Consider the following 15,434-nt stretch of genomic DNA (forward strand, 5'->3'; position numbering starts at 1 on the left):
TGCATGCCGGAATGCCACTGTAATTATTCTGACCGCCGGCATCCCAATACTATCCCGCTCTATGAACAGACTTTTTCTACCACCTTTAAAACTTCAGCCTTAATTTAGCCATACTGTCTCATTGATGAAGTCGACAGAATGATTTGGAAAAAAATCCCATTATATTTTATATAATTTATTCAACAACATATAATATACAATAACTGCAACAAATCATTTTGTTGTAATAGACCATATTCCACCTATAAATAACATAAAGGCACTTACATTTTTATGAATGTTTTTCAGAAAATGAAAATAAATAAATAAGTAAATATATCAAGATGATCATATATATTAAAGTATACTCTCTCAAAGCAAAATAATTGTACATTTCCTTCATATAGAGATTGTGCTGTAGCAACAAACAGCAGACATTCAGTGTGATCCAGCCTACGGGGCCACTAGTAGCCAGATGTGGAAGAGTACCTCTGGAGGGTACTATGAATATGTAGCATGACTGGGTATTGATAGGTCTAATGTAAATTCCTATTAACTATGTACAATAAGAGGTATGTATTAATGGGGTAAGAACGAGGAACTAGTGAGATCAGTGAGGTACTATATGAGGCACAAAGTCAAGCATCATTAAAACTCGTTCAGACAGAAAACGGTTACGGACATGGTGTACAGTACAGCCACCCTAATTTTTTCAATGGAAACCAGTTGGCGTAGTAATATTTTGCTTTGACTGTTCATTCGGATGAAACTATGTACATTTCCACCTCTATCGTGGCACTATGCCAGGAGATGGGTAAGAACACATTCCACCTTAACTTTTATTCAACTCAAAACCAAACTTCAAGTCCAAGGAGTGTTCTTCTGTAGTAAGGAACAGTTTGTAAAGAGAAGTAGTTTCCAGGAGAGGTCAGTGTGGTCATTGGTATGGCAAACTGATGGCTAATGATGTAGGCTGTAACGCAGTAATGCTTTGGTCAATGGTAGTGATGGCTTGCATACAATCCACTGTATCTTGGTGCAGCAGGAGCTTACTGGTCATGTGTCTTTGCTCTGTAATCTAGTACCAATTGAAAGGAGACAAAAACAAAAATTCCTCTCGGTCTCAATTGGCCAGGAGCAACTACAAGAAGCCTTAGTCCAAACAGTCCCATAATGTGCATCTTATACCAGATGCTCTATAACCATCAGCTCACAATTTCCTCTTTTTCTCTCGTGATTCTGGCTTCCAGTACAGAGCCCATGAGAAGGCAGCAATGAGCACTAAAGAAATGAGAATTGCCAAGCACCAGGCGCCCACAGTGTTGGAGAAAGTTGGCATAGAACTGTTGTTGAAAAGCCACGTCCGCCGTAAATTCATATCCATAATCAGTACTTCCATCTGAAAGTATGTGCCGAGGATAGCACAGACATGAAACAGCTGGTGGCTGTGACCTGAGGTGACAAAACAGTGCTGGGTCAGTGAAGGTATTTGTGAGGGCTTTATGTCAAAACACATCCATATTGCCAGTATATATTTGTTATTGTTGTTATTTTGGTGCATTTTCTTAATTATACTATAGAAATAAACTTAGCAAAACTAAACCTAAAAAAGAAAAGAAAAAAAAAAAAGGAAATTCTGTTTTGCACATAACAGGTCTGATTTTGTAGCAGTTAGCAAAAAGGAGCAATTTACTGTTGGAACGAACCACATTGCAATGAATGGGGTGCAAATGCTTTATTTTTTTTACATGCAGGGAAGATACGGGCTGCTTCTGCAAGTAGGCACAGATTTATAATTAAGCTAGGACATGCCCCTCCCAACTTTGGGGGATATACAATTAGCAGCGATAACGGACTTTTTGCGTGAAAAACCGGACTTTTCCCGCAAAATGCAATTACAGTCTATTCAATTTTCCGGGAAAATTTATCTGTGATAATTTTTTCACTAATTTCACTTCACCTACTCTGAGCAGGTGAAAAGTTGGAAAAAGTCACTATTTTAAGGTAAAAATGTTTGGATATAGGCCCTCATTCCGAGTTGTTCGCTCGCTAGCTGCTTTTAGCAGCATTGCACACGCTAAGCCGCCACCCTCTGGGAGTGTATATTAGCTTAGCAGAATTGCTAACGAAAGATTCGCAAAATTGCGAATAGAAATTTCATAGCAGTTTCTGAGTAGCTTGACACTTACTCTGCCACTGCGATCAGTTCAGTCAGTTTCGTTCCTGGTTTTGACGTCACAAACACACCCAGCGTTCGCCCAGGCACTCCCCCGTTTCTCCAGCCACTCCCGCGTTTTTCCCAGAAACTGCAGTGTTTTTTCACACACACCCATAAAACGGCCAGTTTCTGACCAGAAACACCCACTTCCTGTCAATCACACTCCGATCATCAGAACGAAGAAAAATCCTCGTAATGCCGGGAGTAAAATACCTAACTGTTGAGTAAAATAACTAAGCGCATGCGCTCTGCGAACATTGCGCATGCGCAGTAGGCGACTAATCGCAATATAGAGAAAATTGGCAACGAGCGAACAACTCGGAATGAGGGCCATGGTGCAGAACTCCTGGGACACCCCCCTTAATGACTAATTAGGCACATTGAAGTTTTTAAATATTTTTAATTGGCCAATAATGACATGTCATTTTTGGGGTGAAAAAGTACAAAGTGATGGAAATTGGGGTTCAAGGTATGGGACAGGTATATTGGGGTGCTTTATGAGTGGGACAGGTGTTTTTAGGCTTGCAGGTGGGAGTAATCGGTCTGTTTCCACTTTTTTTTTAAAGCACCCTAAAATGACCCAAATATATACTTATAACCATTTTCATGTTCCCCAAATTTAATGAGAGCATTTATTTTGCACAAAAAAACTTGCTTCCTATCATTTTTAAAAAAAATGCATATAACAGCCATTTCACACAATTTAAGTCCCCAAAAACTCTCTAATGCGATCTCTAATACACTTCTCTTCTGTTTTCCTATGTTAGTTTACCATTTTTTGGGGGTACAGGCTGATTTTCCCATTTTCACCTACACTTTTCACTGCAACAACTTTCACGTGAAACCCGTTTGGAATTAAATAGGTTGAAAAACGGGAGCGAGCATACCCGCGAAAAGACGTTTTCGCGGCAATTTTCGGCCGATTGGCGCGAAAATTTTTTGCCCAAATAAAATTGCCGCGAATTTGCGGATAATTGAAAACCCTAGTTTAAATGTCTCTTCCCCTTGCATCATGGTGAAAATGGCTCCTTTTCATCATTTACTCCTAACACTGAACCAGGCCCAACATATATATTTACTCCAGTTAAAAGGTGCGACTCCCACACAGTACCCATGCGTCCATTTAGCAAATCCCAACCCGCTGGCCATACACCAGACCAATGGCGGATTTTACCTATGTGTTGCAGGACCGCAACTCCCAGTAAAATCTGCCACTTCAGTGAGTTCAGCTGAGCCAGTTGCAGTCTGCGTGACTGCACTGTCTAATTGGCTTCACTGTGACTGGCAGTGACTCCCTAATGGAAAGCCTACCTGCCAGTCAGTCGCAGGACAGGCAATCCCATTGGGAGGTGTTCCCTCCCTGAGGGACTGCCAGACCGAGCTGCGATTAGCCGAGATATGGCTTCCTGTAGGAAGCCACTCCCTGACTGATCGTCAACCCAATTCGGCTTCTATAGACTGCAGCCCAAGCAGTCCTTAGAAGCCAGGGGCTTGCGCATGCGCACTAAAGTAGCCACTTGTGTACATGCGCAGGTCCCGAGGCCTGCCAGATCCATTGCACAAGTGCAGGGACCTGGCTGTCTGGGGGCCGTCTCTCTCCTCTCCCGTTTGGGCTGCGGAAGCCTTCTTGCCTGATAAAGGTAGGAGCCACCGCTGCACCAGACCAACTTCTCCCCAACTGTTCAACTAGTTGGCTGGTTGTAATGAAAATCTGGTAATGTACTGTATGGGAGCAAATGACATTTAGCAATTTACTCCCAAATGCCAGATAAAAACAGTTTATCAGACAAATTGTTTAAAACAGACTTAATCAACCTGATTGAACAACAGTTTTTGTCAGCTTTTCAGTGTTTGGGAGCAAATTGCTCATTGTCATTTGCTCCCATACATTACCAGATTTTCACTCCAACCAGTCAACTAGTTGGACGGTTGGAGGAAATGTGGTCTGGTGTATGGTCAGCTTCCTCGCATAGTGTCAGTATTCCATGTGTAGAGAAGAAAAAGTTCCAGTACATTCCATTGGGCAGTACAGATGGTGTAATGGTTAGCAGTACTGCATCAGAGCAATGAGGTCATTGGTTCGATTCCCACCATGGCCCTAACTGTGTGGAGTTTGTATATTCTCCCTGTACTTGTGTGGGTTTCCCCCCGGTTTCCTTCCACAATCCAAAAACATACAGGTATGTTAATTGGCTCTCAACAAAATTAACCCTAGCATCAATGTGTCTGTGTGTACATGTGATAGGGAATATAGATTGTAAGCTTCTCTGGGGCAGGGACTGATGTGAATGGCTAAATATGCTCTGTAAAAGCGCTGCGGAATATGTGTGTGCTATACAAATAACTGGTAATAAATAATAAATTACACAACAGAAGATCAGAGAAGTAGAGCTTGTGTACACAGCGGCAGAGCACTGCAAAGTCACTCACCAACGTAATCAAAGCATCCAGGGGCGAGCCTCTCTGGAAGATGTGTGGCAAAGAGAAAGCCTGTGAGGAAGGCGAGGATGGTATGCCAGATGTGCATGGTGAGTGCAGCATTGTGTGTACAATCATCACCGGAGCATAGGAATAACTGCGTACAGACAGAGTATTACAGGACTGCAAAACCCTGAGCATTCACAGAACATACATGAATAACAGAAGATACAATGCAGTCCGAAATATTGTCCTGGGAATTACTTATTATTTAATTACAGGTTATTCGTTTACTTTCACAGAAAGAAAAAAAAAAAAAAAAAAAGGTCAGTGGTTCCAAAACTGTGTGCCAGGACCAATTCCAACTGTGTCTAAACAGTAAACATAGTATGAAAGTATACACTATGATTATATTATATATAGATGGAGCCACGCACGACTCTACTGCCGAGAGTGTCTCCGTCCGTCCACACCCACCCGCAATGGAGACGCGCCCTATTCACTTGAACGGAGAGCGTCTCCGTCCGCGCGCCCAGACAGAGACGCTCCCATTGTGACTTGGTGGACAGATCGTCTAGTCATGCTGGGAGTGCACGCAATGGGAGCGTCTCTGTGCACTCCCACAGTGATTAGGCGGACGGATCATCTAGTCACGCCGGGAGTGCACGCCTGCGATGGAGCCGCCTCAGATGAGCGTGGCTACATCTGTATACAGGGTGATTCAAAAATTGCAGTACACCCTTTTGTTTCAAAAACTGCAGGAAATTGGAAAACTGACTTAGATTCAAGATGGCGCCATGTTCGGTACATACCGTAAAAGAGAGCCCACCTCACCCATACCTTACTGGAGTATTGAGGTTTCCAATTTTCTGCACAGTTTTTTAAAACAAAAGGGTGTACTGCAACTTTTAAATCAGTATGTATGTATGTATGTATGTATGTATGTATGTATATATATATATATATATATATATATATATATATATATATATATATATATGTACACATACATACATACATACATACACACACACACACACACACACACACACACATACATGACGCCTGGCATTCACTGCAAAGTTCAATCTTTGTCTCATCAGACCAGATAATTTTTTTTCTCATGGTCTGAGAATCCTTCAGATGCATTTTGGCATGGCAAACTCCAGGCGGGCTGCCATGTGCTTTTTACTAAGGAGTGGCTTCCGTCTGGCCACTCTACCATACAGGCCTGATTGGTCAATTGCTGCAGAGATCGTTGTTCTTCTGGAAGGATCTCCTCTCTCTACAGAGGAACACTATAGCTCTGACAGAGTGACCATCGGGTTCTTGGTCACCTCCCTGACTAGGGCCTGGCCCTGCCAAATCCCCCCCCACCCCCCACTGATCGCTCAGTTTAGATGGCAAGCCAGCTCTAGGAAGAGTGCTGGTGGTTCCGAACTTCTTCCATTTACGGATGATGGAGGCTACTGTGCTCATTTGGACCTTCATAGCAACAGATGTGTTTCTGTACCCTTCCCCAGATTTGTGCCTCGAGAGTCGAGACAATCCTGTCTCGGAGGTCTGAAGACAATTCCTTTCACTTCATGCTTGGTTTGTGCTCAGACATACACTGTCAAGTGTGGGACCTTATATAGACAGGTGTGTGCCTTTCCAAATCATGTCCAATCAACTGAATTTACCACAGGTGGACTCCAATTAAGCTGTAGGAACATCTGAAGGATGATCAGTGGAAACAGGATGCACTTGAGCTCAATTTTGAGCTTTGTGGCAAAGGCTGTGAATACTTATGTACATGTTATTCCTTAGTATATTATTTTTAATAAATTTGCAAAAATCTAAAAAAAAAAAAACTGTTTTAAAGTTGTCATTATGGGGTATTGTGTGTAAAATATGGAGTGAAAAAATAAATTTATAACATTTTGGAATAAGGCTGTAACATAACAAAATGTGGAAAAAGTGAAGCGCTGTGAGTACTTAACGGATGCACTGTAGGTGTTGGATAACTTTTTCCTTCAATAAATTAAATAATTTAAAAATGGTATTTTGTGTTTTGTTTTTGGGTTGAATATTTGGTTTGGGTATAACTGGTCTATAAACAACACTTATTGTCTGTGTTTCAACTCCCTTCCCATTATATGGTAAGCACTTATAAGCAGTACATTTGTTCCTAGTAAATTATGGCTTTGTATTAGTTACATACCTGTGTTTGTGCTAGTTACTTCTTACAATGCCACACACAATTGTATATGTTCATGGAAATACTCCAGACTTCTTAATATCCTCTTCTATGTGTTAGTTGTGCATTATCTCATAATTTATCCATAATGTGGGGAATTAGATTTCTTATAACACATAATGGTTATATGATAATGGTATAATCCTAATAAATGCTGACATGACAGTACCATTTCTTAAGCTATAATAGAAAGGTTCTTTCATTATACATTGTAATACTTGCATGAACCACATACTGTACAATGCTCACTGTTACTTTGTCACTTTTCAGTACCTCCCTCCCAGTGTGCTGCCCAGCTCCAAGTCTTACCCGATAAAACAGTGGAATGCTATCAAACAGGTAGGGGTGTGCGAAGGCCGTCGTCCGCAATACCTTGCTGAGTCGCGGGCGAGTTTCCTCCGGAAACCTGGAGACACACTGAAATTAAATCTGAAGCTTGACTTTCCCTGGTTCAGCACACAGGAATTACAATCTGTGCAAACACACAGCAGTCCCTTACTGCGGAGATACAGTCGAGTCAATTTATTAAGGTTGGAGTATTTTTTTTAGAACTGGAGATGTTGCCCACAGCAAAAAAAAACAGATTCCGCTTAACATTTATCTAGCTGCTTCTAGAAGATAATAGATGGAATAAAAAACCTCCCACCTTAGTAAATTTACCCCAGTGTGTCAGCACATTCATCTATTCAGACAGGCACATTAGTTGGAATTAAAATTAATTGAATGCTGTTTAGCAAATTCAACCCAATTACAAGACATGCATCATATTGAAAGGTTTGCAGCTTTAAAATATTGTTAAAGTGAACCTGTCATTGCATTATAAAACCATAAAGTGTCTTCACAAAATTGTTGGAGGCGAGGACTATTATCTCACGGTGTACTGCCTTTCAGTTTTTTTCTGATGAGAAACCCTTTAAACAAAGGATTATTTTTGCCTAGATGACTATGGGGGTAATTCAGACCTGACCGCTAGACAGCAAATTTTGCTGTCCTGCGATCGGATAGTCGCCACCTACAGGGGGAGTGTATTTTTGCTGTGCAGGTGTGTGAACGCATGTCGCATAGCCCAGGACTTACTCAGCCGCTGCGATCACATCAGCCTGTTCGGGACCGGATTTGACTTCAGACACCCTTCCTTCAAACGCTTGGTCCCGCCTGCGTTTTTCCAGACACTCCCTGAAAATGGTCAGTTGCCACCCACAAACGTCCTCTTCCTGTCAATCTCCTTGCTAACGCCTGTGCAAACGATCTATTTGCACAAACCCATCGCTGACCGACGATCCACTTTGCAGCCATCCGTCGCGCCTGCGCTTTGCGGTGCATATGCATGCGCAGTTCGGATCTGATCGCCCGCTGCACGAAAACGCACAGCAGCGATCAGATCCGAGTTACCCCCTATGTGTTACAATACAAAGGAGCTGTTCTAATTATTCACAGACAATATTTGTCTAGTATAGTGTACTCTAGACATATGCAAATGCTATGCTAGCAGTGTGACAGTTATTAGGTGAAACCTTGCAGAGCAGAATGGTTAGACAAGTCTGTCAGTGGCTTCAGGGATCTTTATGAAACAGTAAGAAATGATATATTTTCTCTGGTAGACACTGCATGGCAGTGGGTTCTTTAACTGTATTATGGGGGTAATTCCAAGTTGATCGCAGCAGGAATTTTGTTAGCAATTGGGCAAAACCATGTGCACTGCAGGGGAGGCAGATATAACATGTGCAGAGAGAGTTAAGGCCAGTACTCACGGCCCGATGCTGTAGAGATGTGTGCTGAGCGTGCGGGGGGAGACGGGGGGGGCCGCTCACTTCACCCAGCGGGTGAAGTGAGCGACCCGCTAGATTGGCCTGCATGCAGGCCAATCTAGCAGCAGCGATAGCGATGTGCGGGGCTGCGCATCGCTATCGCTGTTAGGGCTACACACGGAGCGATCTTGCTGAAAATCTAAGCAATCTAGTCAGATTGCTTAGATTATCGCTCCGTGTGTACCCCCCTTAAGATTTGGGTGGGGTGTGTTCAATCTGCAATCTAATTTGCAGTGTAAAAATAAAGCAGCCAGTATTTACCCTGCACAGAAACATATAACCCACCCAAATCTAACTCTCTCTGCAAATGTTATATCTGCCCCCCCTGCAGTGCACATGGTTTTGCCCAATTGCTATAAAAAATCCTGCTGCGATCAACTTGGAATTACCCCCTATATCAGGAAATATAGCTGTATAATGACAGGTGCACTTTAATTCTTGCTTATGTAATTAATTTCAAATTAAAATTCATGTTTGCAAAACAAGTGACTTTAGAGAAGTATTAACTGCAATAGAATAAACTAGTTAGAAGTGTTCTTGTACATGTACAGTATTAGTAGGACTGCACCCCTCCAGATTTGGCCCAATTTGTAATCCTCACAGATCCAATAGAATGCAGGACACATAGGGATAGGCAGAACGTGAAGGTGCCCAGACCTTGCCTGCTATTTACCTTTCTATCAGGAGTTCGTTATAATGCAGAACAGGAGCACCCAGCCTGTCGGTGACAGTTATAGAAGCGTGAATACAGTGTTAAAGCAGTGACAGCATGTAAAACAAAGCTGGTGTCTGACCAACTAACACTACAGGCATAGCCAGGTTAAGGGGGGCCGCAGGGGATACTGTACCCCGGGCCCCCCTTTGTCAGGGGGCCCCCCTGCTGGAGCACACTAGCTCTGTCTCATTTGTGGCAGCAGAACCAAGTAGCCCTCCTGAGTCCTGTCTCAGTGTGTGAGTAATACAGAGGCTGCTGCTATTCTTGCATGTGACAAGTTAAATTATAGATTTAAAATTTTCTATGTGTATTTTAAGATTGTTTAAGTTGTCTTTGTTCCACTCCAAGAAAATTTAGTTGTTTCTCAATTAGGTGGAACTATAAACAGTACCCAGGCATTATTAAACTATTAGTTTAAATCTAATATACGCCATGGGTTTAAATTTAATATACACAAACCATTCCTCCCAACAGGAACCATTCCAGGAGGGACAAAATGATCTCTACCAGGACTTTCCTCTTCATTTAGGATTGCAATCACCTCCATTGAAATGCCTTACTTTTCAGTTAAACAGTTCAATACAGGTGACACAAATAATATTAAGAGGGAAGTCCAGTGGCAGAGAATTTAGTCCCTCCTGGAATGGGTCATGATGGGAGTTATGCACAAATACACCCCCACCCCCACACACACACTTACCCCAGGCCCCCCAGTCTTAAGTGCCGCGGGACCTCCTAAGGTTTAATCTGGCCCTGACTATCAGACAATTCACAATTACCTAGCTGTACAATTTATGGAACAATGCCGCTAAGGGCCCGACTCTGTATGTAAATGCGATATTTATGTACATTGCCGAAGTTTTCTGTCCTGCCCATGAGCAGCAGTGCACACATGCATCAGTTAATGAGACAACAGGCGCAGCAGGTGAATCCTGATTGACAGGCTGCGGTCGTTTGGGAACAGAGACGGACTGTGTTTGAAAACATGGGTGTGTTGGTACCTTTTCCAAGGTGTGCCGATTCCACTGTCTGAGTGTCCTGACTCAGATTTACTGGCCTTTCTTCTGAGTAGCCTTAGGCTCACTCATACCCTTTTCAGGCAGAAATGTCTGAAAATCCCAGCTGTTACCCAGAATTTCAGTGCCAGATCGTTTTGCCGGGCCCTGCCTGACCCCCTTTCACAATGGGAAGCAAATTACTGGGTCAAGAATTTCTATCCGGTAATTTGCAGATCAACACGGGTTATTGGTCTGTGTCAACCCAGGTCAAAATTCCCGGATCTCCGTCCCTGGTAAATTTCTTTGTCGAAGTCTTGGGAATTTCAACCCAGGTTGACCCTTTCACACAGAAAGAAGACCCGTGTTTATCGGCAAATTAGCAGGTAGAACTTCTTAACCCGGTAATTTTCTGTCTGTCTGAAAAGGGTATTAGAAGGCTGATGCTGCGACTGATGGGTGTGATGATGATCCGACGCTGCGTCTTCGGATGAAGCACTCTGGCATCTTTTTACTTCAGACTCCTTCTGCGGCATTAGCATATTTTCACACAGCAGCTGGATCCTATGATGCAGCTGCTGTGCCTTTTGTGTCCACCTCTGAATCAGACCCTAAATACAGTTTCTTAGCAAACTGTGAATGCAACAGTGGCCAGGGTAGATTGTGCAGGTGTGTTGAGTGAGCAGTCACACATGGATCATGGGTAAGAGGCTACGCTCGCCACAGGTTCTTTTCTCCCTATATGGGTGTTGTGGACACCCATAGAGGGGGAATCACCTACCTCGACAGTATACCGGCGGCGGTTTGGTGGCCCTGTCTGGATCCCAGCGTCAGTATTGCGACAGTCGGGATCCCGACTATCGCTAAGCTGACCGCATACCGAGAGAAAGCACCTCTGCCTGTTCAGCTTACGATTAACAGAAAGCAACAGCTAGCCAGTAACTGAGGGTGGAGGATTATATATATATATCATTATTATTATTATTATTATTATATTGGGGGGGGGGGGGGGGGGGCAGCAGCCCTAGGTATAATCCACCGCTGATAGAGACTGCAGGGCTTATGTAATAGTCTGTGCGCCTCAGACTGTGCAGGAATTTCGGTGAGTCTGGCGAGAAGGGAAAACACAAGCTCAAGTCAGAGACCACCACTGTGAGGAGAATAGTCCATCAAATGAAGAGATCGAGGATGTTCGAGAATGTAATTCAGGGGCAGAAAGAGAAGGCGTATACTCCGCTGGGATGTTGAAATCATACACAATAATGGTGAGGATGTCAGAGTTTCAATTGAATTGCTAAGCAGTCGTCTCACGAATATTCAGTGCACAAAACGGATGCCTCCAGACAAGTACACATTGAGTATAAGTGTACAACTGTCCCTTAAGGGCAGCTCTGAAGTCTGACATGCAATGCAAGTACTAAGAGTGCACCGATATCTTCACCAAGTCCAGAAAAGAGGGTGTTGACTCCGCACAGCTATATATACACAATAATAGCTTATGGTTAGATGATATTGTGCATTAACAACATAAATAACAAAAGAATAATAATTGAAATATACATAAATAGCCAGTATTACGTAATAAAGAACAAAGCTCATTTTGAAGCTGCAATCATACAACAAAATCTTAAACGTATTCAAGCTCACTCAAAGCTGACAAGGCAAAAATATAGAAATTAATGAAACGCCTTTGTCTCAAGAGATGTAGGCCCTCATTCCGAGTTGATCGGTCGCAAGGCGAATTTAGCAGAGTTACACACGCTAAGCCGCCGCCTACTGGGAGTGAATCTTAGCTTCTTAAAATTGCGACCGATGTATTCGCAATATTGCGATTACTAACTACTTAGCAGTTTCAGAGTAGCTCCAGACTTACTCTGCCTGTGCGATCAGTTCAGTGCTTGTCGTTCCTGGTTGACGTCACAAACACACCCAGCGTTCGCCCAGGCACTCCCACCGTTTCTCCGGCCACTCCTGCGTTTTTTCCGGAAACGGTAGCGTTTTCAGCCACACGCCCCTGAAACGCCGTGTTTCCGCCCAGTAACACCCATTTCCTGTCAATCACATTACGATCGCCGGAGCGAAGAAAAAGCCGTGAGTAAAAATACTTTCTTCATAGTAAAGTTACTTGGCGCAGTCGCAGTGCGAACTTTGCGCATGCGTACTAAGCGGATTTTCACTGCGATGCGATGAAAAAGAACGAGTGAACAACTCGGAATGAGGGCCGTAACTCACATGGCCATATAGAAGTCTCTCTTGTGTGCATGGAGGGCCTAATTCAGACCTGATCGCTCCTTTGTGTATTTGCAAAGGTTTGCGATCAGATAGTTGCCGCCCAGACAGAGTGAAAATCCGTCCCGTGCAAGTCTGCATACCCTTGCGGAAATCTCTGCGTACACCGGTCAGCTGCAAATCCATACGCAACTCACTCAACATCAAATGATTTTTGCAGTCTGTGCGTAGCCCAGGACCTACTCCAACAGTGCGATAGATACAGGCTGATTGGGGCCGGAGCCGACGTCACACATCCTCCCTGAAAACGTTGTAGCATGCCTGAGTTTTTACTGACACTCTCCCTTCCGGCATTGCCCGTCTGAGCACACAGCGCGTTAGCTTAGTGCTGATGCTCGGTGTCTCCCTGCCTGGCCGGCTCCAGTGCACATGTGCGGGATCTCCCACGCAGCCCAGAGCCGGCACCCGCCACAGCCAGGAACAGCGCTGTTCCCGCCATGGAGATAGGGCATCGACACCTGCAGCTGTCATAATCGATAGCTGCTGGCATTGGAATGGTCTTTAGATAGCAGAGCCAATAATGAAAGGGGCGCCCCTGTCACTGGGCACAGACAACCGTTGTCATACATGAGGGGGAAGCTCCCCCCTCCACCCATAACGACCTTTCATTTATTTACCCCATAAAGTAAGGTAAAGGGAGTATGTTTATATATCTTATCCTTCCTAAGTAAGTAATACCAGAGCTCATGCTCCATTGTATTGCAAAGAATGCTGTTCAACAGTCACGCTATTAGGTCACATGTGGTACCAATCAAGATCTGCAGCCACATGAAATGAGTCTCATCATAATAAACACTGTTGATATATGAACATATATAATTCTCAGTCATAAAACATCTGATATCATATATTAGACATGCAGGGGCAGATGAACTAAGATTTGGAAAGTGATAAATTGGAGAAAGATAAAGTACCAACCAATCAGCTCCTACCGGACATTTTTCATACACAGCCTGTGAAATGGCAGTTAGGAGCTGATTGGCTCTACACTTAATCTCTCTCCAAGGCTTAGTACATCTCCCCCTGCAGGCAGTGTGGAGAAGAAAAAGAATCCTAATGCCATGTGGTGGGGACACTTCTGCGGTTTCATTTTAAAACATGATATGAAGAACGCACCAAAAAGGAGTTCTGAGTTCGGTCCACCACTGTGGATCACACCCTTTGAGAGTTTTTCACCAAGTGCCAGCTCAGTGGCTGAAGGAACAGATCAGGAACACAAGGGCACAGTGACACCAAATGTTACATAGCACAAACTCCAGCTGGCACAGAAAGTGTTCTGCTGTGCCCAGACCATTTACATTAGTCTGCATACCTGAGCTTGGTTAGTTTCTCAGCATGCCTGGGAAAAGAACATTTTATTGTTCTTTTTTTCCCCCTTTTTTTTTTTTTTTTTTTAACCCTTGCACTAACTGAAAGTCTACAGAAGCTATAAACAAATCATTCACAAATACCTAAAGAACTGAATGCATTTTTTTGATACAAACCAGCACCAGGCTTTTCCCCAAAACACCTCATGAGGTTTTACATTTTTGAACAAACATATTAATAAGACTCTTTACAAGAAGCATCTTTATACAGGGATAATAATGCCTCTCATCTATGCTATAAACACTTTTTTCAAAATAAGCATAACGTTGTGTCGTGCACAACAGTATACTCATACTTGCCTACCTGACCCTCTCCATGAGGGAGAAAATGCTCTGTTTCTGGACTTTCCTGGTAATGTATGATTGCCATCACCTGTGGTGAAACACCTTTCTTATCAATTAACAAGCACAGCACAGGTGATGGCAATCATACATTACCAGGAAAGTCCAGGAACAGAGCATTTTCTCCCTCATGGAGAGGGTCAGGTAGGCAAGTATGAGTATACCTGAGACCCAAGAGTGGTGTGCCGCTATCTTTTAAACCGCACAGCTGCCTTATTTTTGAACACAGGTGAGCACAGCATAAGACACCGATGCCACAGCACATGCAGAAACCGATAAGCTCTGTACAGTGTTTTTTTTATTTTTAAGAAAAACACGTAACAGTTGAATAATGCCATAAAAAGGTGCTATAATTAAACAATTACCATCTGTGTAAATGGAGTGGACCATGGCCCTCATTCCGAGTTGTTCACTCGCTAGCTGCTTTTAGCAGCAATGCAAACTCTAAGCCGCCGCCCTCTGGGAGTGTATCTTAGCTTAGCAGAAGTGCGACCAAAAGGTTCGCAGAACTGCTCCAAAATATTTTCATGCAGTTTCTGAGTAGCTGCAGACCTACTCCTACCTTGCGATCACTTCAGACTATTTAGTTCCTGTTTTGACGTCACATACACGCCCTGCGTTCGGCCAGCCACTCCCCCATTTCCCCAGGCACGCCTGCGTTTTCATCTGACACGCCTGCGTTTTTTAGCACACTCCCGGAAAACGGTCAGTTACCTCCCAGAAACGCCCCATTCATATCAATCACTCACCGATCAGCAGAGCGACTGAAAAGAGTCGCTTGGCCTTGTGTGAAACTGCATAGTTTTTTGTGAAAGCACGTCGCGCGTGTGAACTGCGGGCCATATGCATGTGCAGAAATGCTGATTTTTACCTTATCGCTGCGCTGCGAACGGCAGCTAGCGATCAACTCGGAATGACCCCCCATGTGCCTAATTCAGATCTGATCACAGCAGCAAATTTGTTAGCTAATGGGCAAAACCATGTGCACTACAGGGTATGCAAATATAACATGTGCAGAGAAAGTTAGATTTGGGTGGGGTGTGTTCAAACTGAAATCTAAATTG

At 43.6% G+C, this 15,434-nt stretch overlaps 1 protein-coding gene across 8 annotated transcripts in view; it reads right to left on the reverse strand.

The window, feature by feature from the left end:
• Positions 1-207: 207 nt before the first annotated feature.
• Positions 208-15,434, reverse strand: part of PAQR5 (progestin and adipoQ receptor family member 5) — a 69,068-nt gene continuing 53,841 nt past the window's right edge. For 7 of the 8 annotated variants that reach the window (XM_063925520.1, XM_063925514.1, XM_063925519.1 and 4 more), the window contains 4 exons: positions 9,336-9,380; positions 7,164-7,260; positions 4,628-4,772; positions 208-1,431 (listed from right to left, as the gene is read on the reverse strand). In XM_063925520.1, coding sequence (XP_063781590.1) covers positions 1,190-1,431; positions 4,628-4,772; positions 7,164-7,260; positions 9,336-9,380 — 529 coding nt within the window. In that variant the 3' untranslated portion in view covers positions 208-1,189. The remainder of the gene's footprint in view (positions 1,432-4,627; positions 4,773-7,163; positions 7,261-9,335; positions 9,381-15,434) is intronic. The other variant, XM_063925521.1, reaches the window with a different exon arrangement.

This window comes from Pseudophryne corroboree, chromosome 6, assembly GCF_028390025.1.
Source record: "Pseudophryne corroboree isolate aPseCor3 chromosome 6, aPseCor3.hap2, whole genome shotgun sequence".
NCBI lineage: Eukaryota > Metazoa > Chordata > Amphibia > Anura > Myobatrachidae > Pseudophryne > Pseudophryne corroboree.